The 26818-nt window shown below is 40.0% G+C and overlaps 1 protein-coding gene across 2 annotated transcripts in view; it reads right to left on the reverse strand.

Annotated features, from left to right (window-relative positions):
• The window catches only part of LOC148037696 (RNA helicase family protein), an 89950-nt gene that overhangs the window by 58344 nt on the left and 4788 nt on the right, over positions 1-26818 (reverse strand). For both annotated transcript variants that reach the window (XM_087676635.1, XM_087676636.1), the window contains exons 2-9: positions 24517-24760; positions 6077-6234; positions 5428-5533; positions 5092-5319; positions 4869-4964; positions 4368-4643; positions 4076-4279; positions 3832-3981 (exon numbers count right to left, since the gene is read on the reverse strand). In XM_087676635.1, the coding sequence (XP_087532761.1) occupies positions 3832-3981; positions 4076-4279; positions 4368-4643; positions 4869-4964; positions 5092-5319; positions 5428-5533; positions 6077-6234; positions 24517-24760 (1462 nt within the window). The remainder of the gene's footprint in view (positions 1-3831; positions 3982-4075; positions 4280-4367; positions 4644-4868; positions 4965-5091; positions 5320-5427; positions 5534-6076; positions 6235-24516; positions 24761-26818) is intronic.

Consider the following 26818-nt stretch of genomic DNA (forward strand, 5'->3'; position numbering starts at 1 on the left):
TATGCTAAATTGTACCCTAACAAAGGCACTTAAACTATCACTCCTTTTTGAGACTTGGCATGAGAGTATACCAAAGGTTGACTACTTTCCTGTGTTTGGAGACATAGCCTATGCTCATGTGCCAAAAGAGCTTAAAATGTATCTTTATTGGTAATAGTTCTGAAAGCAAAGGCTATTAGTCATATGATCCATGCAGTCGTAAAGTTTTTGTCAATAGGGACATTATCTTTGCTGAAAATGCAGCCTTCTCGCATGACCAATCACATCCAAGCCTACTATAAATGCTCGAACACTTGTATTACAGCAAGTTGTTGTTGCTCTGCATGCCCCGATCAACAACTCATTGATCACGGTTTGTCTCCAAAAGTGGAACATGCAATTGAGCAAGAAAGGGCTTCTCTAGATGGTTGTTATAGACTCTCCATGAGAGTAAAATTAATGTTCTTTTATCTTACTGCACCAAAAGGGCTGCTAGATAGGCAACACATAATGCAAAAGGGGCGCATTTGGTTGACAACATGGAAGTAGAGGCTTCTTTTGATGAGCATGTGTTTATGAGCTCATTGTACTTCTTTTGATAAAGACCAACAAGATGCACATTGGTTGCAAGCCACGCAAGAAGAGTTGGACTCCATTGCCACTGACACTACTTGGGATCTTGTTGAATTGCCACCTAGCAAGAAAGCTATTGGCACCAAATGGGTTTTTAAACTTAAGCACAAGGCCGATGGCACAATTGACAAGTATAAGGAATGTTTGGTAGCAAAAGGGTATGCCCAAAAGCAAGGCATCGATTATGAGGGGAAATTTGCTCCTACATCCCGTATGAGTACAATGAGGTGTATTATGCTATGGTTGCAAATTATGGTTGGAAAGTACATCAATGTTCTTTGACTCAACATATTACATATACTCTTTCTTTTCTAATTTGGTATCTAAGAGTTTATATCTACTTTTTTGCAAGAATTGTTCCTCTCCTTGTAGAGCTTTATGTCCTTGTGAAGCTTGCTCAAAAGCAAACAATGTATATGGTTGAATATAACAATATCCAAACATGATATAAAAATTTTTGAATAGTGACCTTCATGAGGATATCTATGTCTCTCAACCTCCAAGGTTTGTGGTGAAAGGAAAAGAGCATTTGGCTTGCAAGTTGCATAAGACTCTTTATGGATTGAAACAAGCTCTTCATGCATGGTATTTAAAAATTGATGCTTATTTAGCCAGCATTGGGTTCAAAAATAGTCCAACTACTCCCACTCGCTGCATTAAGAATGAAGGGGGGCCTTGTTGGTTATCACTTTTTATGTGGATGCTATGCTGCTCATTGGACCTAGAGAGGATAAAATTACAGATTTTAAGGCTGATTTGGAACATGCTTTTGCTATGTCAAATATGGGCTACTTACACTATTATTTGGGGATTCAATTCACCCAAAATCAATATAGTATCATAATGTCACTGTCACAATATGTGGACAAGCTTTTTCATAGGTTTAACATGCACGATTGTAAACCTATTAACACTTCGATGAAGTCAAGGCTGAAGCTGTCCATGTGTGATGGTAGTGAGATGTCTGATGTTGCAATTTACAACCAAGCTGTTGGTTGTCTTATTTATCTTTGTAACATACCCTGACATACAATTTGCAGTATCTCAAGTGAACAGGTTTATGCACAACCCACGGACAATACATTGGCAAAGCTATTAAGCATGTCTTTCACTATTTGCAAGGTACTCAGACATATGCATTACTATTTCCCAAGGGAAAGACTAGCAACTACAAGCTTACAATGATTCAGATTGGGTTGATGACTCAGATACTCGCTAGTCTACTAGTAGACACTATTTCTTGCTGGGTCGTTCATGCATTTCATGGCTTGGCAAGAAACAAGCTACAATGGCTACCTCATTTTGTGAGGTTGGGTACAAAGCTTTCACAACAACAGTTGAATATGTATGGCTATGCAAATCATTGGCTGATCTAAAGATCTCATTGGAGGGTCCTACACCCATTTTTTCTAACAGCTAGAGTGCTATTGCAGTAGCATGAAATCCTGTGTTTCATGCTTGCACGAAACATATTGAGATGCGCTATCATTATGTCAAAGAAAGATGTTATGCAAGAAAGATCAACTTGATGTATATTCCTACACAGGAAAACGTTGCAGACATTTTCATCAAAGCATTGCCATGTGAGAAGTTTGAGGCTTTTTGAAAGTCCTTAAACCTACTACCCTTTGGTGACTGATCTTCCTTGTACTTCATCACATTGGCACTACAAGGGTGTTAGAATTTGCCAATCCTAGGCAGTGCCCAATGTTGCTGCCCTAGAGCTATTGCACTTTCGCCAAGGTCTTCCAAGGCCAGCCCCCATCATTAACTCGAACAGCCAGAGTGCAACTCTCCTAGTTCAAAACCCAGTCTTCCATTTAGGGACCAAGCACATTGGGATTCATTACAATCTTGTTCATCAGCAAATCGAACTAATGACTCTCAGATCAGCGTACATCCTTGCACAAGACAATGTAGCAGATGTTTTCACCAATGCACCATCTCTCAACAGCATTGGAGATTTTTTGTACCATGTTGGACTTGGACCACCATGAGCCCCTCAGATCATTAAGGTTCCAGCTCCCCAACATGTTACTGAAGGGGGTGTTCAGAGGGTGCATGTCCAGCCCATTACGTGGGCACCATTCGTGTGTCATGGCCCGGGCCCATTTTCCCTAAGTTCTGTAACATGCATATCTTACCACATGGCATCATTTAGGCTGGCTTAATTCCATCATTTCAGGTCTTATCATATTCTCATTCATGTCTGAGTATTAGATTTCCATGATTGTACATAAAATTTCCATATTTCAATGTTTTCCCCTAGGAGTCTAGCATAGGATCCCTGTTAAGTCTGCCTTCATAATTATTGCATTCACTCTCCCTTTTCTGTTCGCACTCCCGCTGCGACTCTGTTACCATAATGTTCCCCATTTCTAAAATTTCAGCAGATCTATGAGAATATGGGTATGGTACACCCATCAATTGTATCTTTTAAGTCAGTAAACTTGCACTTGTGTCCTTCAATTTTGCCATGATTCTTTTAAGGTTTCTTCTAGCAGGCTGCATTGTCTAAATGAAAGATGAAGGTTTGCTGCTAAGAAAGCTCCCCACTTCAAATTTAAAAACAGACCATGCCTTCAAAGGATACTTTTTCATCCAGCCTACAAGGAAAGTGCATCAGACTATTGTGCTAGTTCCTCTATATTAAAAAGCAGCACTCTTCCTTATCACTTTCAAAGGTAAGGCTTTCAGATGTCATGTGGAAATTGAGGAACTTCAAATTAACTAATGTATGTTCATGAATCATTACCCAAAAGATTTCTAATATTCCCTATAATTCCTAGCAATGTCACATTTGACTACAAGTCATACAAGAGGGAACATGGGAGATGGCAAGTGGCTCTGACTTCAACCATATAAGGGGCAATTGTAAAGAAGGGCAAGAGAATGATGAAGAAGTACATCTCCAAAACTAATCAAAACAAGGCATAAATCAAAAACAAATCACATCTCCAGCAGTCATGATATTAGGGAAGTGTCCCAACAAGTCTGACAATCTGTAAAAGAGCTGACACAGATAGGACAGCCGAAACTCCAGTGCAAAACAAGCTGGTGAAATTGTCTGTTGTGAGCGTAAACAACAAGCTTGACAAATACAGATTGCAAGTCTAGCAGGGCAAAATGTTACATTTAAAGAAAATGCTGACAAGCATTCACCTGCAGCCCAAACGCAGAACAGCCCACATTTTATTGTGAGTAGATATCTCAACTAACCTCAAACAAGTCACATAACGGGTCTTTTTTCTCTTGATATTTTCTGTCTTGATAGCCTTGTCGTCCTCCCCCAGTCTCTGTGCTAATTCTGTAACTGATTTTCTCAAGAACATCTTCAAGGAAAAATTGAGTAACAGGAAAGGTGAAACCCTGTTCAATAGAGAAATTATGTCAGTCTCAAGTTGCTCTGGATAAGCAAAGAGAAGAGGGATGTTTGAACTTTGTCAGGAAATCAAGAACCAACCGGTATGTGGATCATTGGTGCATTGCCGAAATACGCAGAGAAAAGTTCTGCATTGATAGTAGCACTCATTAAAACAAGTCGTAAGTCAGGTCTACGAGGAAGTAAATCTCGAAGAATGATAATTAAAAAATCTTCATTCATCCCACGTTCATGAATCTCATCCACAATGACATGGCTGATACCATTTAAAACAGGATCTTGTACCTGAAAGTTTTGACAAAAATAGCTCATTCATAATATCAACTGAACGGACAACAGACTTCCTTGTTTAAGTACTGCTATTTCACCATACCAGTTTACGAAGCAAAACACCAGTAGTACAGAAAAGGAGTCGAGTTTTTGAACTGCGCTTTGTTTCAAGTCGAATCTGGTATCCCACTGTCTCGCCTAGCTCATCACCTCTTTCAGCTGCAACTCGACTTGCAACAGAGATTGCAGAAATCCGCCGAGGCTGAGTACAGATGATGTTGCAGTCAGCTCCACGTGCATGTTGTATTTCATGTTCCAAAATGAACTGTGGCAACTGAGTTGTCTTTCCACATCCAGTCTCTCCAGAGACCACTACAACCTTGTTTAAATATTCAACATGTAAAATTCAGCAGTCAGTAACAGGCTGCAGTAGTCTTGTATGTTCTATCAAGCCAAATGGCTTCGTAAAAATCATAATTCTACAATGGACGACTTACATAAGCACTAAATTAGGTTACCCTAAAGCATTTACAAAGGAAATATAGAAATTCCCCTCCCCCAATAAAAAATCATCTGTGCTTAGATGAGCAGTAAAAAATACTACCTGATTCTGTGCAATAATGTTGATAAGTTCCCCTCTCTTTTTAAATGCAGGAAGCTTCTGTCTGAAGGAAAGCATTGCTCTAGCTGAGCTGCTAGCCTGTAAACAAGTATAATAAAAAGGTCAAATTTTATGTTATGTGCCGAACCATAATTACAAGGCCTCTTTTCATCTTATAAAGGTTTAAAGCCACAAAACCATTTACTAGCTAAAAGAAACAAAGCACCTGCAACTGCTCTTGTTGGTCTTTTAGCTGAAGACTTAGCCTCTGCTTGTCACGACTTGCCTGTGCCTCTTCCAGTAAGTTACCCTCCCCATAATTTAATGCTGTTGGATTATGATTACCACTAGAACTGGCCTTGTTACTATTCACAGTGGAGGATGCAGACTCTGAGTTCCTAAATTTGGCAAGAACATTCTCTACTCGAATTTCTGTATCAGTAGACATTTTTATCTGCTCCAAGAACATGAGTAAAAGAAAACAAAGGAGTAAGCCATATTTTTCAGCTGTAAGATTTCCAAATTTCAGAACCTATCCAAACCTTCCACAAAAGACTTGCACCTCTCGCTGACTTGAACCATGCTTCTTATCCAGATCAGCACGATAATTTGGAAGTGGCACTTTGCTTATGACATGAACAGTGGCTACACCCTTGTTATATGTATGACTTCCTTTCACAAAGAAAGATGAGACATGCTTTAGTAGAACTTTCCATATCAATACCCAACCTTTTCAAAAACATCCCTTATACATTTATTTTCCAAGCATAGAACTTGATCACAAGAAAGAGTCCATTTGTTTGGTGCTTAAATTGAATGAATTCCAAACTGGCAAGGACCATGTTGAAACTTTGCACAAGCAAAAAATCGGCTATTAAGTTCACCACTTAAACTTCTTCAAAACACTGTTCCTACTCATAATTTGAGATACAGCTCTAAAGATCCTGACTTTGACATTTTCTATGTGCCTTCCCTTGAAACTTATTTGTCTATCAGGACAAACAGTTGAAAACAACCCCAATCTTCTGATGATACATCCTTTTACCATCCAAGAGGTAGGCCAACAGAACAAGCAGTGGAAAAGTATCTTGAAATGAAAAACAATAACTTTGAGCTCAAACAAATTGATAAGTTCATGTCTAAAACTAAAATATGCCAAGCCTGAAATAAACTCAGGTCAAAGATTCATATACAAATATAGAAGTTCTTACAAGTAAAGACCAGCTTGGAAGGCCAATCCTTCTAAGACTTGCCCTCCATCTCGACCAATATTTTCTCTTACAATTATCTCTTGCTGATCTTCTAGCACCTTTAGCTTCTCCATCTTTTCCTGCCACTCACGCTCGTCAACTTCCACCTCTGGAGGGCGCTGCAAGAGAGCAAGGTGCATAAAATTTACAACAAGAAACCCAGCAGGATGATAAACTTTATACAATTTTCCACACCCTTGTAATATAACATGAACACTGAAGCTTCCAGGAGAACCTAGCCTTAGTCACAAAAAGTGATTGTTTCAAATCGTAAAAGCTATACTGCCCAAAACAGCACTTGAAAAAGCCTGCCCAGGATTATTTCAGAATGAACTGGCAATCAGCAAACAGTAAGAGAATCAGATACAGCCGCAACTCTTTGAAAGGAAATATTAGTGAAATGTCAAAATTGTACATTGCTCTTCTTGTTGGTGCAATGGGAGAGAAGAACAGAGAACAAAGAAGGGATTATACAATATTAGGCATGAGATTATAGGCACAACACACAACCTTCTATTAGATAGTGGTCCTTGTCAAGGAGAACCTCCCTTTACATGAATGAAAATTGGGCTGCCACCATACCTTGCTATGTGTCACAAATACTAATGCCAACTGTGCTCATAGTTATCACGTTGGCTAAAATAGTCCTTGGAAAAAAAGTTCATGCACAAAAGGATTCTTTTCCAATAGCAATTATTCACATAGCCAAAACCGCACGGTGCTAGTTTACACAACCACCTCACACGTTTTATTAATAATTTCATAGATTGGCACCACTTATTTAACAATCCCCCTTTGGTGGTCTCTGGAACTTTTGGAATGCCCAACCATCATAGACTCAATTTGCTTCTTGCTCCTCTTGGTCCTCAGAAGTAGACTTGGTGGTAGTAACGTTGGCCTATCCGTTGTTGACTACTCTTCCTTCAGTCTTTAATTTTGCAAGTCTTTTTTTGACGCTCCTCAATGTAGTGGCCAAATTTATGGCAATAATGGCACTTCCCCTTTTTCTTTTTTAGTGCCACTTTGCAACAAACCCACTTTACCTTTTATATGGAAGACTGACCCTTCAATGCTACTTTTCCCCTTTGAGAGATTCTCCCGTGTTTGCTCCTCCTATAATAACAAACCCACAAGTTATTCAAAGGAGAAGTGTTGTCTATCACTTCTCATGTAAGGAGATATGAAAACTTTGGTAAGGAGGAGACAAGGAGTTGAAGGTGGTTAAAACCAACTTCTTTTCATCAACAATTTCGTCAATGTTAAGAAGTTGCTCTTTGAGGTCCTTGATCCTTGTGAGATACACGATACAAGCTTCATTTCAAGTCTCATAAATTGACACGAGTGTGTCCCATGAGTTTTGGAAGTGCAAGATGAGCAAATATAGGGAATAACTGATCACTCTATAGTCAAAGCAATCATTAACATGGCATGGGCATCAAGGAATCCCATCATCATTGCTCTTCAATTGGAGGTAATGGTAGGATGTCAATATCGAAGTTCCTACTACTACTTGGACAGTTGTGCATCCATCTAATGCCCATTGCTCGAGAATACAAATCATTGGGTGAGAAGGTCTACACGTGTCAGAAGACCTATACAGAGGTTTGATCCCTCTTTGGACTGCATTTTACTCACAAATAAGGGTGAACCTCTCACATACAAAGAGGCACAATCTTGTGAGTTAAAGAAAAAGTGGGAGCTAGCTATGCAAGAAGAAATGAAATCTTTGTATCAAAATGATACTTGGGATTTGGTCCCATTGCCCAAAAAGATAGAAAAGCCATTCCTAACAAATGGGTCTATAAAATCGAGTGTCTAGATGGCAAACCCAAATACAAAGCCAAGCTTGTGGCTAAGGGTCATACATAGAAAGAGGGGATTGACTTTCATGAAGTTTTCTAACCTGTTGTCAAGATGACCACTCTCCATGTGTTGTTTGCCATTGTAGCATCTATGGATCTGGAGCTTCATCAGATGGATGTTAGAATTGCATTCCTACACAGTGACTTAGAAAAAGAGCTATACATGAAGTAGCCGAAAGGCTTTATTATCCTAGGAAATAAGCATTTGGTGTGCAGGCTTAAGAGAAGCTTGTATGGTCTAAAGCAAGCTCCTAGACAATGGTATAAGAAATTTGATGCCTTCATACTCTCACATGGGTTCAAGAAAAGCAATGTAGATCACTGCTTTCTACAAAGAAGGCTGATAATGAAAGTCTTATTATTCTTGTGCTTTATGTGGATGATATACTTATTGCTGGTAAGCATAAGAGCCAGGTTAATGCATTGAAAAGACAACTGAATTTAGCCTTCTCCATGAAGGATTTGGGTGCATCTGAACACATTTTAGGCATGCATGTAAAGAGAGATAGAGAGCAGCAACTCTTATTTCTCTCATAAGAAAAATACATCAACAAAGTACTTGATAGGTTTTCAATGGCTGATACTAATCCTCTTGGTATACCGTTACCACCGTACACTAAGCTTAGCAAAGCAAATTGCCCAAAAGATGATTAAGGCAGCCAGTACCATGAAGGGTGTTCCCTATACTTGAGCTTGTGGGACACTCATGTATGCTATGGTTGCCACTAGACCTGATATTGCTCACGCAATAGGAGTCGTGAGCAGGTTTATGTTTATATCAAACCCTAGCAAAGCACATTGGGAGGCAATGAAATGCATCTTCCAGTACCTTAAGGGACCATAAAGAAGATGTATATGCTATGGAAAGGGTACATTAGATCTACAAGGATATTGCGATGCAAACATAGCAGGTGATCGTAAGTCTACTAGTAGGTACATTTTCACCTTGACTGGTGAAGCAATTTCATGGTGCTCTAGATTGCAAAAGATAGTAGCACTCTCTACCACTAAGGCTGAATATATTTCAGTCACTAATGCTTTGAAAGAAGCTATTTGGCTTGGATGTTTGGTCAAGGATTTTGGGCTGCCCACCAAAACACCTGTACTTCGCTGTGAAGCCAAACTGCTATATTCCTGGCTAAGAATGCCATGTTTCATGCACGTACCAAACATATTGATGTGTGATACCACTTTATCAGACAAGTTTAGGATGATGGTCTAGTCATACTCACTAAGATAAACATAGGCCAAACATATTGATGTGTGATACCACTTTATCAGACAGGTTTAGGATGATGGTCTAGTCACACTCACTAAGATAAACATAGGATAACCATGCAAATGTTCTCACTAAGAGTCTTGCAAAGACTCAGTATGAGCATTGCATTCGACTAGTGGGAGTTGGTTAAAGGTTCACTCCAAACAATGAGAGGTTGTTGGGTGTAAAGGCCCTTCATTACGCTTCCCATGTATATATTTACGTATACATGAGAACGCACCCTTACGGATGTAAGTGTACCATATCCTAAGTATAAATACTTTCTTTTATTCTTTGTGTGTACCACACTGGTACACAACCTACTCACGTTTTTGCTCTCTATGCACTCTCTATTGTTACACACACTACACTCCTACTATGAACACCTCCTTCGTCTACATGTGAACATTAAAATCAAACAACTAAAATAAGCATCATGGTCACAATTTTGTTTCAACTACAATCTGTCAATCAAGACCAACACTCATGATCGTAAGTTATGACCAACAAAGATTTTGATCTCTCTCTCTCTCTCTCTCTCTCTCTCTCTCTCTCTCTCTCTCTCTCTCATAACTTCTTCCATCTTATAGCTCATTAACATCTTCCAATTTATAACTATAAGTTCTTGCATACTGATAAATTTAAGTTTTTAAAGTATAAGTCTTTCAACCTTATTAACTAGGATATCACGTAACCCTCGTCTTCCATTGATGATGTGGCCTTCCTATTCCCATTTCGCCCCCTTTGAAAATTCTAGTTCCCATTCCAAAGTTTCCCTCAACTATGGTTCTACGAGATACAACCTCCAAACTAGTGTGTTTTGGTTACCAACATGCGCACTTTTCTCGGCATTATTTCAGCTCTGACTAGTGGTTACAGCACTTCAAATCCGACTCAAGTGGATGTCACACTTTGACTACTCCCTTAGCCCGCCCCCATGAGAGCCACCAACTATTGGACAGCTCTACCCTTGAGCATCTTGTACATTCTTTCCTTCATTACAATATTCATTCATTCACTTCAAAGTTCTCTTTCTTCTCTATTTTTGTTTATGTTTTGCGTTTATTGCATTATTATTTAAGTTATATGTTTTAGTTCTGTTCATACATTTTAAGTTTTCTCTATGCAATATCATTGAGGCTTGGTTTGTGCAAGATATACAAACAACACATAACCAATTCACAGTGGCTCAAATAGCTTCATTTTTTAATCATGTAATGCTTTCTCAAGCTGCTCCTCCAATGGAGGCTTTGTTGAGGCATTATGGTCTTGATATGGAGAACAACCTTGCATCTACTAACCTTTTGTTCAAGGATCATTCACAACAGCCCAGCTCTTCTTCATCCCATACTCCTTCACAAGGTACATCTTAGTTGGAGCACTATATTGACAAGACTAATCACCTCTCAGTTGAGGAAAGCCTATACACACGGGGTACACCCGAAAGTTTCAATACTTCAAAATCGAGCCTAGTGGCAGGTTAACATAATCCTTTTTTGTGTGAGTCTCATTCCGTCTATGCTACTCCTTCAATTATGCAAAAACTGGCTGTAACTCACCATGGAGATCCAAATAGGTACCAGTATGGATTTTAAGAAAGCTTTATGTTCATACATGTTTCACCAAGTAATCCTTCATCCTCAATTCCATTTGAGTATATGAGTTTGGTGCTTCCCATTTAACTATACATTTTCCGCTCTTTCCTCCCATTTTCACTTCACATTTAGATTCATCTCCTTTCGATCTAGACCCTTACTTTAGACCTACAATAGGTTATCCAATCTTAGTGCACATTGCCTTTGATACACATCTAGGTTTTAGGCCACCACTAGACACTTAAAAGATATACCACTTTGCACCCTAGCACATTGTTAGTAGAAATGCTATCCTTTAACATTGTGCCTTATATACATACGAGTGTCACTCTCTGTCCTCTCGTCCTATAGTGTGGGGAATCCCCCTCCTATACACTATACCACCCTCTTTGGTTGTTCAAACATATAAATCTCTAAGTTGTGCTAATAAGTCACCTCGTTCTCTGAAGAAAAGGAGTGAAAAGAAATTACCTCCGTATTAAAACCCAATCCCGTATTCCCCGACTGACCCTAAACATGGACCACTTTTCGATGTCAATGATCAATCTCCTTTGAAGGAAAAAGGAAGAGGTACATTGAAATCAGCCTTTGAAAGCCCAAAGGGCAGTAAACCACATTTTAGCAAACACTTAATTCAACTTAACAGTAAATTCAACAAGAAAACTCTACACACAAATAGAGCTAGAGTGCTTCTACAACACATATTAACACTTATTGGCCCCAATGCTTGGCGCCCCATTTAATATTTCTTTAAATTACTGAAATATGTTCGAAATTGGTTACAAATGGCTATATTTCAATGATTTCTCGTGACATAACTAATCCACGGATGTATAATGGCCTTGACACCTTCACTGCTAGTCTCCAACCAATTATAGAGTATTTAAAATTGTGAATAAAGTTTAAACACTTCAGCCTGTCAAACCCTAAAAATGACAATAAGCATTTGAATTCATTTCGCAGAGCATTTACTGAGATAACTCTCTTGCATAGTCCTCGTGCAATCCCACATTGTTTCTCTCACAAACAAAGGGGTTTTCTCGCAATGAAACTCTAAGAATATCACTTTCTTCACAACAAATTTGCCCAGAACTTGCACTAGGCTTGAGATCTTGTTGTATATGGAATTACGAAGCTACCCAATGGAATCCCTATACCAAGAGAAGAAAAAACGGTTGCTATCCACACTCCATCTATGTTGTAAAGCTCGTTCCATGGCTGAAATCTACAATTTTCTACAACAAGAAAGAGAATGAGATAGAAGAAGCTTCAAATAGCCAATATAAGCTTTCCAAATACGTAACCAACTGCTTCTTAATCATATCACATTTTTTATTCAAGGCTAATTAATGACATAATCATTAATCATAAGTGAACTACTCGTTAGACGCAACTTTAGCTCAGGGCTTGCTTATAACTTATATACCCTAAGTGAGCTACTTATTGGGCAAAACTTTCAATGACTCACTTCTAAGTACCACATGGCCCGCACACTTATCCACCACATGCCCCAATGTCAAACATTTCACTACCAGTGCAATGGTCATTATGCCAGAGCTAGGAATACCAGAATTAACGTTCATTTTAATTAAAAATATTCGTGAAGTTTAATTAAATCATTAAGTTTGTTTCTCATTCTGGTAACATACTCCTCTCCTGAACCATCACAAGCAACCCCGATTGCACGCAATTAAGATCAAATACGGCATACTAAATGGCCAATACATGTTTTCCAACAACCAAGCATACTATCATTACTACTTGTATTGTCAATGTACAGTTATTCATACATATTTCCAAGTAACCAAGCATGCTGATACTACTCCATCTACTGTCAATGTACAATTATCCATACATGTTTCAATGTAACCAAGTACACTGTTATTACACGACGTCCTCACAATGGACTTTTTTTTTTTAATCATAGTTATTAGACTAGTACACAACCAATCACAACTGTACAAATCCATAGCTATAAAAAAGCATCTCACTGTACTAGTAAATAACCAAACATAACTGTAGAAACACAAGTGTCTAGTAGATTGATCATAGAAGTATCTATATGGAATATGAAATATCCCAAAATGGCCTCTAGATACATGAGCATATCTCTACTAAGCAAGTAGAAGCACCATCCCCCTCTTGGGCATCATGCAATGCTCCAAATTTGCGCTCTGCTAAGCTTGACTGAGCCTTGAACTGAAGTCGGCTCCAACTGAAAAGCATCCAGATAAAGTTGTAACAAATGAGATGATTCTATGTCTAATAGATTGATCATAGAAGTATCTATATGAAATATGAAATATCCCAAAACTGCCTCTAGATACATGAGCATATCTCTACTAAGTAAGTAGAAGCACCACCCCCCTCTTGGGCATCATGCAATGCTCCAAATCTGCGCTCTACTAAGCTTGACTGAGCCCCGAACTGAAGTCGGCTCCAACTGAAAAGCATCAAGATAAAGTTGTAACAAATAAGATGATTCTATGAAATCCTCCTCCTCCATGCATTTTGCATCAAGAGGTGCATAGTTCTGAAACTGCACCAAATAGCGACAAGAGACTTTACCCTTGAGCTTCCTTTCCTTATGTGTCAATATTTGCTCAAGAATCAAGATTTCATCAAATTCCTCAACCTCTGGCTGCATCTCATCACTAGTATCGTCAAGCACATCACCATGGAAAGGCCTAAGAAGACTCACATGAAAAGCATTGTGAATCTTTCAGTGATCATGCAGCTTCAATCTATAAGTCACCTCATTGATCCTTTGTAACACTTGAAAGGCCCATAATATCTCATGTTGAGTTTAGGGAAAAGACACTCTTTACCCTTCATTTTTTTTAACCCGGCCTTTTCAAAGCGTAACAAGACCCAATCACCCTCTGCAAATGCCAAAGCTCTGCAGTGACGGTCAACGAATTTATTTTGTTTTGCTTGAGTCTTTTGGAGAGGTATCTTTACTTTAGCATAAGCTTCATCCAAACTCTTGACATACTTGTCAGCCTCAAAGATCTTATCCTTTGTATGCAAAATGGATGGGACTTTCTTGCCCCCTTCAACAATCTCAAACGGTGCCTTCCAAGTTCCCAATAGAACTATGCACTATGTTGTTATAAGCATATTCCACAAAAGACAAAAACTATTCCCATTTTGATTTATGCTCAAACACATAGCATTTCAAAAACTCTAAAACATTAGTATTTGCTTCTTCAAACTACCCATCTATCTGTGGATGAAAAGAAGATGAGAACTTTAGGATTGTACCCATATTCTCAAACTGCCTCTCAAAAAGAGACTCATCATGCAAGGATCCCTATCACTCACAATAGATTGTGGCATGCCATGATATTTAAAGATGTTCTGCATGAACAAACTTGCCATTATGATCCGTAGTTATCTTTTTCTCATCGGAATGAAATGTGCACGTTTGCTAAACCTGCAAATAATGGTCCATATGCCATCATTCCCTGTAGTTGTCCTAGGAAAATCAAAGCTAAAATCCATGGCTATGATCTCCCATGGTCTATGAAAAATAGGCAAGGGCTGCAACAAACCCAGTGCCTTCTTTCGGTCAAACTTGACCTTCTGACATAAAATGCGTGTGTGCACAAAGTGTTCTACATCATGTCTCAAAGCTGGCCAATAAAAGAAAGTCTCAACTACTTTCACTACAACATCAATGCCATGATGCCTTGCATATAAAGGTGCATGACTTTCAACCATAACCTTGGCCCTTAACTACTTTGTAATACATAATCAACCATGCACCATAAGAAAGCCCTGTCTACGAGTACAAGCTCATAGTGTTAACCATCTGATAACAAATCATAGACTCTAGTAAAGTCCGCATCCTCTGGATACTGTATTATCATCTCATCTAACACATGATGATATGGTATAGACACTATTGAAACCTGTGGTTTCCTTAATGCGTCGACCACAACATTCTTTTTACCCTCCACATGAACTATCTGAAAGTGAACATTGGGTAAAAAGTTAGCCCATCGCATATGCTTCTCATACAACTTAGTTTGAGTGAGAAAACATCGCAAAGTTTGATGATCTGTTTGTACAAAAAAATCAGCCCCTAGCAAATAGTGTTTCCAAGTGGAAAGAGCATGAATTACAACAAGCAACTCTCTCTCATAAACTTGCAATTTTTTCTAAGCACCCTATAAAATTCTACTCTCATATGCCACAACATGGCCTTCTTGCATTAGAACTGCACCAATGTTGTTCCCACATACATCACACTGGACAAGGAAAGCTTTTCAAAGATCTGGCAAGATCAACACTGCATCCGAAGTAAGCTTTTCTTTTAGCTTATTGAATGCTGCAATTTCCTACCCTAAGAAGTGAATCTCTAACATAAAGAATTTACTCTTTTTTGCATTAATAACCAGCTTGTGTTTTCTAAGTTCCTTAAACAAAATAGTCACATGCCTTCGATGTTATGCCTCATTCTTTGAAAAGGCTATGATGTTATCAAAGAATGTGCCAATGAAAGACATGTGGGGTCAAAAAATTCGATCCATCATGCGATTAAACGTCACAGTGCATTTGTAAGCCCAAATGGCATGACCAAGAACTCATATAATCCAAAAGTGGTCCTAAAAGTTGTCTTGTGTAAATCTTCTGGCCTTATACAAATCTGATGATACCCACTTTTAAAGTCTATTCTGCTAAAGATCGCAGTTCCTCTAACCGATCAAGGATATCATCAATCCTCAATATAGAGAATCTATTTTAATGGTGTTTTAATTCAAGGCGCAGTAATCAATACACATTCGCCATGAATCATGCTTTGTCTACACAAGGAGTATAGGTGAGCAAAAGAGTGATGAACTGGGCTGAGTCAACCCTTTTTCCAACAACTCATTATGGCGTTATGGGGACCCTCAAAATAATGAATTTTGATACCTTCAGAACTAAATATATTTCTCTCTATAGGGTGGCCTGTTTGGAGACATAGTACAAGGCAAAAGGTCAATAGAATGATCCTCTGGCCTTTTGGTGGTAATTCTCTAGGTAGGGAGTCAAAAAAACAATCTTAGAATTCTTTTAAGAATTCTGTCCGCCCGTTACTCAACATCAAAACACTAAACTTAGCATTATCTTTACTAACATCTTTTGTTGCCCTTAAATCTTGTGACATGTCTTTTCATCAATGCATAAGTTGTGCTCAAAAAAATTGCCCCCAAAGTAGGCTACACCAAATTGTTGAATGAAGGTCAAAGCCTTCAATGTATCCTACATACCATTAAAGGTTTCAAATTTGATTATTACTCCAACTTCTTTGTAGTCTTTAACTTTACCCAAAGGAGTGGAGTTATCATACATGGGTGCGAAGAAATCCTCTAAACACAAAAGCATGAAACCAATCGTACGAGAAAGCATAGATTGATAAACTTAAAACACGGTTAGGGTTAGGGTTAGGGTAACTCAGAGACAGTTAACACAATGAATAATAATGTGAATAAATGATGAATATGCAGTGTTCATGCAGCAAACACAATATACAGTGAACCTAAAACTCTCGTATCTCTGGGATCAAGGGAGAGGTTATGAGCTGAGGTTATGAGCTAGAGAGTGTTGTACTCCGAACGGATCCCGAATCGCAGCAAAGGCAACCTTTGAGTTTCAAACACCAACAAACGCAGCCAAGGAAGGCTAGATATAATGCAAACAGCAGTGTAGAAGAGAGAAAGACCAAAAACGCAGATACCTAAGGAGAGAGAAAATTTGGGCAACAATTGTTAGATGCAAACGCAAATGTCAAATGAGAAAGAATGTCATGCAACAGCCAGAAACTGCAAATGCAGCATTCAAAGGAGAGAGAAAATGCTGGTGACAACAGACAACAGGTGGTGACAGCATCCAGCAATAGGCAACAGCTCCCAGCAGCAGGCAGCAACTCCCCAAGCTTGGCGACAGCAATAACCGCGTGCAAAAGGCTGGAATCAGGTGCGGATGATGGCAAGTGGCTAGTGAAAGCTTTAACCATGATATCCTTTGCGAACAAGGTGTGGGCAACAAAGTTATGGCTCTTCAAAACCTACAAAAATGAGATTGAGGGAGAGTGGTGAGCTACATGCCTATTTATAAAAAATTTGGGACACCTAAACTAGGACTTTACATGGGGGACACAATAACTCTCTTGGATCGCGTTTCTTTTCAAAAATAAAAGGTTTTCTTTATTAATTAAGCATGTTTTGGGGCTGTTCAAGTCAGGCATTTTAGCTCAACACCCCCTCCCAGGCCCAAAACTAAGCCATGAGAAATAAGCCCTTGATATATATTTTCTTTTACCCCGAGGCATCCCACCCCAAAGTAGCCATGGCATCGGGCAAAGGGTACACATCAACTGCCTACTAACCTATCAAGACTACAAGGTGATGGTTATCTTAGCAAGGGAGCCCAAGTGATCACCCTAGAGAGGCCAAGGCATCAGACCATGTATACGCATTGGCTACCCAAAGGCCTACCAAGTCTTGCAAAGACGGATGGAATTAGCAACTGACTTTTTTTTTTTTTTTTTTTTTAAAGGGCTGTTGATGTGATTGTTTTCAAAAGATTTATCACTAAGTAAGGTTTTGAATCAATTTTCGTCCTATTGAGTCATTGGGCCTCGAGGTATGGAAAAATAAGGATGGATAGCCCCACTATCTTCATACAACAAGCAAAACAATCCAACACACTATTAGGATAAGCGCCTAGGGATACCTCTGTGTGTGTGTGTGTGTGTGTGTGTGTGTGTACCAATCATATTGAGAGTATATAAAGAGAAAGGCAATACGGGGAAGCAAGCAAGACAAGCAAAGCCAACATGCAAGCATAGGAAAAATAGTGTCTTCGGAGACTACCATGTGCAATGCCACGATTATAGTGGATCTAGAGTTGATCACTCCAAGGATGATTGAAAAGGAATAAATGTGCACATATACATATTTACATGAACATAATGCCGATGTATGGGGTAATGCAAAGGGAAATGCAAATATTCATGCTCTTACAAAATGCAATACAATGGTACTACTTGGACAGTTTCCTCGCAGGGAAATTGTTCAGTCGTCTAAAGCGCCCTTTTACAATCATGTTATCCTGACAGTACGGATGAAGTTACAAATGTCCATAACATACAATAAATGTCTAAAAATAAAAGACTGAAAACATCATCATTGTCACTATCAAGATAAGGAAACCATCCCCTCTCAAACTGAAAGGAGAAGTGAGAGGGAAACACCCTCTCCCCGTCAATCTGAAGAAGTAGAGAATGGTGTATCCAAGTCAATCTCAAGTAGAAGATACTGTAGAACCGGCTGATTGACCGCTGCCTTTGTCAAAATATTTACAAAATTATCATTGTATGGCATAAACTCTATACAAATGGTGCCTAGCTCAACCTGCTCTCTAGTGAAATGGTAATGAACTGCCACGTGTCATGTCCGAGGAAAGATGATAGGATTGCCTGCAAGGGCAATAGCACTTTGGTTGTCGCAATAGACAATTGTAGGCGACTCGCAAGAAAATTGAAGCATACCAACAAGTTCCTCAGATAGATCACCTCCATAGTGTCATTGAAGAGAGCTTGATACTTTGCCTTTGCCATGGAAACGGCCACCATCTCCTGCTTACAGTTGGCCCAAGAGATGGATGTCATGCCCAAGGTGTAGAGGTAGCCTCCATGAGAATACCGAGTGTCAACGTCTTCCACCCAGTCAGAATCAATGTAGCCCCGCAAGCATAAACCATGTGCATAAGTTAGTCCAAAATTAAAGATACACCTTAGATATCTTAACACACGAAGACAAGCAATCCAATGAAAATTCTAGATGCATTAAAATACTGACTAAGCAAACTAACTGAGAATGCAAAATCTAGCCTAATATGAATCAACTAAAGTAATTTTCCTACAACAGAACGATAAGTATAAGCATCAAAAGACGGACTCAAGGTATCCTTGTACAAATGGACAATGGGATCTAGAGACGTGACCGTTGGCCGTGTCTGATCAGTGAAATATTGTTCCCCTAGCTATAAGGCGTATTGCTATGACAAAAAAATACTTCCCTCCGATCTAGCAATCTCCATCCCCAAGAAATAAGACAATAATCCTAAGTCTATCATCTTAAAGGTACCACAAAGTTGTGCCTTAATTTCTGCAAGAGTTGTAGTATCTAAGTCAGTGAGTCATACATCATCAACATAAAGCAAGATATAGCTGACCTCTGCACTACTGGTACACACGTATAAATTTGGATCATAAGGGATAGAATGATATCCATGAGTCCGTAAAAACTTGTCCATTCTATGGTACCAAGATCTCGGTACTTGCGTCAACCCATAAAGAGCTTTCCACAAGTGAAATCCGATCAACAGAAGAAAAGCTGAGAGGCTACTCCACATAGACTTCCTTCTTCAAATAACCATTTAAAAGAATACTTTTGACGTCCATTTGATAGATTGGCCAACTATGATGAGCAACGAGCGTAATCAACAGATAAAATGATGTCAACAAGTAATAGATATAAAGGTTTCTTCATAGTTAATTCCGTGCTTTTGCCTAAAACCCTGTACTACAAGGCGAGCCTTGTATTTGTCTAAAGTACCATCAACCTTTAGCTTCGTCCTAAAGATCCACTTCGCCCCAATGACCTTGTGACGAGGACGATCCACCAAGGTCCAAGTCTCATTCCAATCAATATTGTCCAATTTCTTTTCCATGGCCTCACACCATAGAGAGGCCTGTAGAGCCTCCTGCCAACTATCCGGCTCAAAATATGCAATGTAATCAGCTATAAACAGCAATACATATGAAGCATGAGGAGTAAGCCGAGCAGACCTTTTAGGGCTCTCCGGAGTGAGATCTAGTGGAAGGATCCCCGAATCTTGCATGGTTTGCTGATACCAACGAGGTAACGGATCTCACAAAGGAGACCGGGGACTAAAGTATCTACAGGAAGGTCAAAAGCAAGCAATAGACCGGGCTCGATAGGCACGATCTCAAATGATGTGAGCAAAGGTAAGGACGAAGAGTCCAATGTAGAGGACTACTCAATGTCCCTCTCATTAAAGACAATATCCCTCCTAACAATCACCTTGTTCGTTCGAGGATCGAACGAACGATAGGCTTTTGCTTTAGAAGAATAGCTCACAAAAATCAAGAGATTTGCTCGAGGGGTAAGCTTTCCTATCTTGTCATCAAGAGTATGCATGTAAGCATGGCTACTGAAAACTTTGAAGGGACAAATAACAAGCCGAGAGCCAAAGAATACCTCGTACAGATTCTTTTTAGGGACCGCCGCTGTCAGGCACTAGTTGAGAATGTACACTAAAGTATTAACAACCTCAACCCAAAGGCGCTCGGGAAGCTCTACTACAAACAGCATAGAGCATGCCATGTTTAGGACAATCCGGTTCCTATACTCTACAACTCCATTCTGTGCAAGGGAGTTGGTAGAGGTAAGCTGGAGTGCAATGTCTTACTCATATAGAAACTCAGAAAACTCATGGGAGGTAAACTCACCACCAGAATCACCCCTCATAGTACCCACACGACAACCAGTCTCATTATGGACCAATAGCACCCAAGAACTGAAATAAGTAAAGGCATCAGACTTGTGCTTGAGGGAGTACATCCACATGTATCTAGAGAAATCGTCCACTATCAAAACGAAGTACAGTGCACCATTTAGGGCGGTAGTGGATTGGAACCACAAAAATCTATATGAATACGCCTAAGGGGTTCAGCAACACCGATAATAGACTACTGAGGAAAGGGTGTACAATGTTGCTAACCTAGCTAACATACAAACCTCTCGAGATAGTCTTAGGCATGGAAGGCCCTCAACCATCCCCTAACGCGACAACTCATGAGGAGAATCATAGCCAAGATGTCCTAAGCAAAAATGCCAAAGACGCTCAGAGTCCATGGGCTCCCATGTGTGTAGTGGCCAAAGCTTAAAAGCGATGGAACTCCAAATCATCGGCAATCAGCTCGGTAAGAAAGTGGGTCATGTGGTAAAGGCCATTAGGTTGTGCCTTGCCATGAGAAATCACTTAACCAATCTGAGAATCTAAAACCTCCAACTGTGGTCACTATGAAGAAAACTGCTCACTCCAACTGGCAAAGCTATTGAACGAACAACAAGTTCACTCCAAGTTGGAAGACATGATAGACATCATCCAACAAAGCGAGATCTGGACCGAGGTTAGTGGGAAAACTAATGTAACCCTGGCCCTAAATCGTGGCTGAGGAGTAATTTCCTATGCAGACACTCCCGACTACAAGGGCTCAAGAAATAAAAATGTCTGCTCTGGGAGTTATGTGATGGGTAGCTCCACTGTCCACAAGCCAAACAGGTACTGATGTGCTTGTTTGTGACGAGTGGGGCTCTGGAGGCATCTAATCAACAAGCAACTCACAAATGTAAATGAGACTTACATCCGATGTCTCTAAGGAGACGATATAGGCCTCTGCAAACCAATCAAACAAACCCTCTAGAGTTCAATAGTTCGCCGACTGTCATGAGGGACTGGTGGCAATGTGGGTCTGACCTCTCCACTACCCCTGCTGAGGGTTGCCACCACCCTACTTCCCTTGTTGGGGGTTACTTAACTAGGATGTGAGGGTCTGATTCTTGGATTTGGTTTATATGCCTCTTGCCTTAGATCGACACTCATCGTCATAATGGCTAGCCTTTTGACAATGTTGACAATACTGATTCTTTTTAGGTACATTCTACCATCTAGGTTCAAGTGTAGATTGATTATTTCCTTGGGACTCACTAGCTCTATTTTGATTTGAGTTTTATGTGCCCTTGCCCTGTTGGCCCCTCTGAGAAGATGCAAAAAGAGTCCCCCTCTAGCAAGGGCGTGCTATGAAATTAATCGAACAACCATGCGTAACGCAACAACTGACACTCAAACTCATAAAATGTAAACATCTAAGGCTATGAAATCAACTACTACACAAAATGGAAATATTTTCTTGGCAACTTGCTAAGGAACAAGGTAACCCGATCGCCAAAGGACTTAGGAGCCCCAGTGGTTCAGAACTCAGCAAGGAGACGCCAATACTCAACCAACTTGACTTTCAAGTCATCCCTTTCTGTGATTTTGAAATTTCCGACCTCATGATTCAAATTGATATGACGGGTCCTATCCCAAGCCACATAGCAGTTAATCAAGTGTGCCCAACACTCAAATGCTAAGTCGAAATGCTGAAGTTGAGAGTGAAACTCAAGCAACAAGCCCTACATAAGCTTGACAATAGCGGAGGTGTTACGAGTCTTCCACAAGCAGATAACCTCGTATGGAATAAGGATGGCATCAAGTTAGGGTTCCAACCCCTACACTAAATCCCACAGATTCTAAGAGTCTAAGACAAGCCTCATCAAATTTAACCAAGTGGTGTAGTTTGACCCGTTGAAATGAGTATTGTCATTAAATGCATACTAGACAGATGAGAAACTTGAACCATGAGGTGTTTGTGAAGATGGATAGATGAAATAAGGAGGATAAGATGGTGGTGGTGGTGGATAAGAAGGAGAATGGGATAATGATGGATAGACTGAAATAGGTTGTTGATGTCCAATGAGTGCTGATTGTTGCAAACATACCAAATGAGCATAGGTCCATATGATACCATAGGTGTAGACTAAGTAAGGAGTTTTCATCTACACAATTATCTCGTATGCACCATTATCATTTCAACAGTTACTGCATAACATTTTTGTGCCCCATCTAACAAAGTTATTGATGCAGTTCTTCTTAGATGATGTAAACACTCTTGGAAAGAATGAAGAACATCTCTAGCATCTACAACAATGATTTATCAAGTGCAAGGATGCAGGCTTAAGTCTCAACCTAGCTAAATGTGCTTTTTTCATCTATGGTAGAATATTGTTAGGCCACATTATTCTTGAGCCAGTGTTGTAGTGAATCCAACCAAAGTTACAATAATGGAGTGTGGACCATTCCAGCTACCACACAAGACTTGCACTGAATCTTTTAGTCAAATTAGATTATAGGATCATCATCATCTCAGTATTGTTTGATAGAGCAGCTTCATCTCATGGTTGCTTGCACTATCATATTCCACTACATTGGGATAGTCTGGCCTTCTATCAACTGAAACTGATGTTCTACTCTTCTATGTTGGTCCAGCCCCCAGATGCAACAAAACTTTTCCTTTTTTTATGTTGATGCCTCAACTCTGACTCAATAGTAGTGTTTTGATAGAAATGAAGACTCAGGCTGGTCTTATCCATGTTTTATGCTTTGCAGTGGCTTTCACCCACATAGTATGATGGGTATATGAATGAGTGAGAGGATTGGAGGATCATTTATTTTGTTCCAAAGTTTAGTCCATTTTTGGTCAATGTTCTTCCTTTTAGCCTGCCCAAGTTTAAGCCAGTCCATGTTTTGAGCCCAAGACAACTTTCCAGAGTTTTGACCAGGTTTGCTGCCTTTTTACAGGCTGCCCAGTCAGTTGGTCAACATGCATTTAGTCATTAGCCTTCTGTTGTCTCCTGGCTTCATTCTCCCAATGCCCTCACTGCAGCTACATATTGTAGCACATGTAGGGGCTATTCTTGTATCAGCCTTCTTTTGCATCAGCTTTTCTTTGTCGCCTTCATCTTGTTCTCCAGTGTTCTTGTCCTCTAGCTGTCTTTTCCTCTTCTGGCATGGTATCATCGCCATAGCCATAGCCATAGCTTCAGGACAGAGTGCTCTTTTAAGTTCTCACACAGCAGCCATGAAGCCCCCTCACCAAGCCATCATTTGCTTGCTCCAGTCGTCCCCAGCCCTCTGCTACCTGCATTTTCCTGCTTTCACCATCTCTAGCAGCTGTTCGCAGCCTTCAACCCTGCATTTTCACTGCTACAGCCTGTCATCAGCCTTCTTGACCTGCAACACCTTGCATATTAGTCTCAGACTGCTTTTCCAGGCATGCTCGTCACCTTCCCTGCTGTTTTCAGGCAGTTTACAGCTCCAGTCAAGCCTACCATCTTGCATTTTGCTGTTTATCTGCTTGTTAGACATCCTTCTTCAGTGGGGAGCTGCACTTGCTGCTTTCAAGAGGCTAACTGCTCTGTTTCAACAGTTCAAGGTGCTAGTTTTTGCCTTTTGTAGTGGGCATGCCCCTCACACCTGGAGTACTTGCGTTCAAATGGTGGAAAGCCATCCTGACTACCTGCAGTTGCTAAGTTTGCTGGACAGCTGCCTACTCCCAGGTGTTTCTTTGTGCACAGCATTGAAGGTATTTCTTTGTAAGTTCTCAGCATGGATTTCCAGTTTGATGTATCAGCCACCAATATATGCTGGTCAATACACATTATGCATTAAAGGGGAGGAGGTCGTTAAGAGAGAAATTTGTACTGCTGAATTAACTTATGACCACTGAATTTATTTCTTAGTTCAACTACATGTGCAGTGCACCAATCTGAATTTTCAGAATGGGGCTTCACACTGTTATCAGTTTCTACAGTTTCGAAATTCCAACATCAAACATTCAAATGTCTCCTAATTTGGTTTACATTTCCATTTCTCCTTCCCCATTACCATGAACAAAGCAAAGTCATACATGAAAGCCATAGAATCTCTGATATTCATGAGCAACTTCAGCTATACTGACAGCATTTGAAGGAAACAAATGTGAGGTGCAATATCAAGGTTACTCACATCTGCGTGCATTTGTTTCAGTCTTTCCGCTCGCCATACAGGATCCCACCATCTTTGTTGGCCACCTCCACCTCCACGTCCTCTTCCCCCTCCTCTGCCACCTCCTCTATGATTTGGACCACCCCTTCTCATGGTACAGAAACAAGCTTGTCGTAAGCAATTGTGAGAAACAAAGACTGCAAAAACCACTGATTGCAGCCCCAAAGTCTGCAGTCTACACAATATATGTCTGTTCAGCTGCAGCCTGCATGTTGCAATGAAAACCAATTCAGTAATATCAAACTTCTGCACATTAATGATAAGAGGCTGCTGATGTTAAAGATTTTATGTCCTATGTGCTTCCCAAAGCTTGTAGAGTAATGCCTACTACCAGACAAATGTCATCCTCAATTGCAAATTACAGTTGAGTTTGGTTATTTCTTGACAAAATACAGGCATGCATCTCAGGGTTTAACATTTCATTCTGACTTGGAAAGCTTGAATTCAGGGTTTACAACCAGCTTTATTGATCATAGCTGATAACATATGTTTCATACTTCCATACGTGTACGCATATGAAAGTATGACTGAGGTATGATTCAGACCCCTGGACTGAATAATACATTGCCAAAACTAGAAAAATATAAGAATGATAAGTTGAACCTTAAATATGAATTGTAAACATTTCAACAAAGCTCACTTTTCAAAAAACAAGCATAAAAGACATTGAAATTTTACAAAGGGACTGGATGAATTTTGAGATCATAATCAGCCCACTAAGATCACAAAATGTCATGACTCATAATACGTCATAGTACTCTAGACTCTAGACAACCCAAGTGACTGAAGGGTCAAGGGTCAAGGGTCAAGAATCTGAATTTCTGCACATGCTGCCCTCGTTCTGCAGAGTGCACAAGCTGATGATTGACTTGCTGGTTTCCCACAAACAGGCTGAGGCTTGAGGCTTGAGCACGCAGGCTGCATATGCGGGTAATCTGCAGAAGAAAATGCCAAGATTGCAAGAAAAAACATCACCAGACAAAAAGTGGCAATTTTGACCAATCAAAAGCTGTTTTTTTAAAACCCAAAAAATGGCTAGGCATGAAATGGCTTTTCATACCTCTGCACACCAGAATCTACAGACATCTGGTATGCTGAATTGTGTGCATCTGAATCCAACTATGGTATGGATTGGATTATAGTCCATACTACTAGCCTGCCTATGTTAATCATGTCAGTCTATCATCTCCTGGTTGTAAGCTCCTATCAGAGTTTGACGAAAACATAGGAGATCTCAGTTGTCGGCTTCCTGTGTGCATTTCTAGTTCAGTTTCTACTTTTGTCCTTGCCAAGCAGGATTTTTCTATGGCCACTTGCTATTTTTCCGACATTTTCCAAAGTGCGACCAGCATTAAATGCATTTATGGCACTTACAAGTACACATCAGCCAATTTTGGGCCTTTATGGCTATTTATAGGCAACCCTCCCCACTTGGCAAACACACACTCTCCAATCTTCATTCCTTCATTTGCAAGTGCACACTCCGACACTCCATGCTTAGTGTTGCCATCATCATCAGCCTAATCTAGTGCCCTCACTAACATTGTGGGCTGCATGCAAAGATTGATCAGTCCATCCCTAACATTCTTCTTTAATCAGTGCAATATTCTTCCTCTGTGTGTGTGTGTGTGTGTGTGTGTGTGTGTTTCACTCACTCTCACATGGTATCATCTCCTAAGTGAGGACACAATTTGGAGACTCTTTCACAGAGGAGCATCCCAATCCTAAAATGCAAGTTCTACACCTTGCATTCACTGCAAATGCAACCATTTCAAGAGGTTTTGTGTAGAGTCAACCACATTTGGGAGCCAACCGTCAACATTCGGTGGATTGCAACATCATCAAGAGGCCAAGCGACAACATTTAGGTGTAGGCGACTAAACATTGTCCTTGCTAGCTGGGATTTTTTTGTGGCCACTTGCTATTTTCCTCGCATTTTCCAAAGTGCGACCAGTATTAAATGTTAGTTGGCCAACCAACATTTGATGATTTATGGCACTTACAAGTGCAAGTCGGCTAGTTTTGGGCATTTATGGCTATTTATAGCCAGCTCTCCCCACTTGGCAAACACACACACTCCAATCTTCATTCCTTCATTCGCAGGTGCACACTCCGACACTGCATGCTTGGTGTTACCATCGTCATCAACTTGATCTAGTGCCCTCAATGATGTTGTGGCCACATGCAAGGAGAGATCAGTCCATCCCCTTTGTATTAGCATTCTTCTTCAGTAAGTGCAATATTCTTCCTTCATGTGTGTGTG

The sequence above is a fragment of the Lygodium microphyllum genome, chromosome 4 (genome assembly GCF_053477565.2).
Source record: "Lygodium microphyllum isolate KBCC chromosome 4, Lygodium_microphyllum_v1.1.10, whole genome shotgun sequence".
Taxonomy (NCBI): domain Eukaryota; kingdom Viridiplantae; phylum Streptophyta; class Polypodiopsida; order Schizaeales; family Lygodiaceae; genus Lygodium; species Lygodium microphyllum.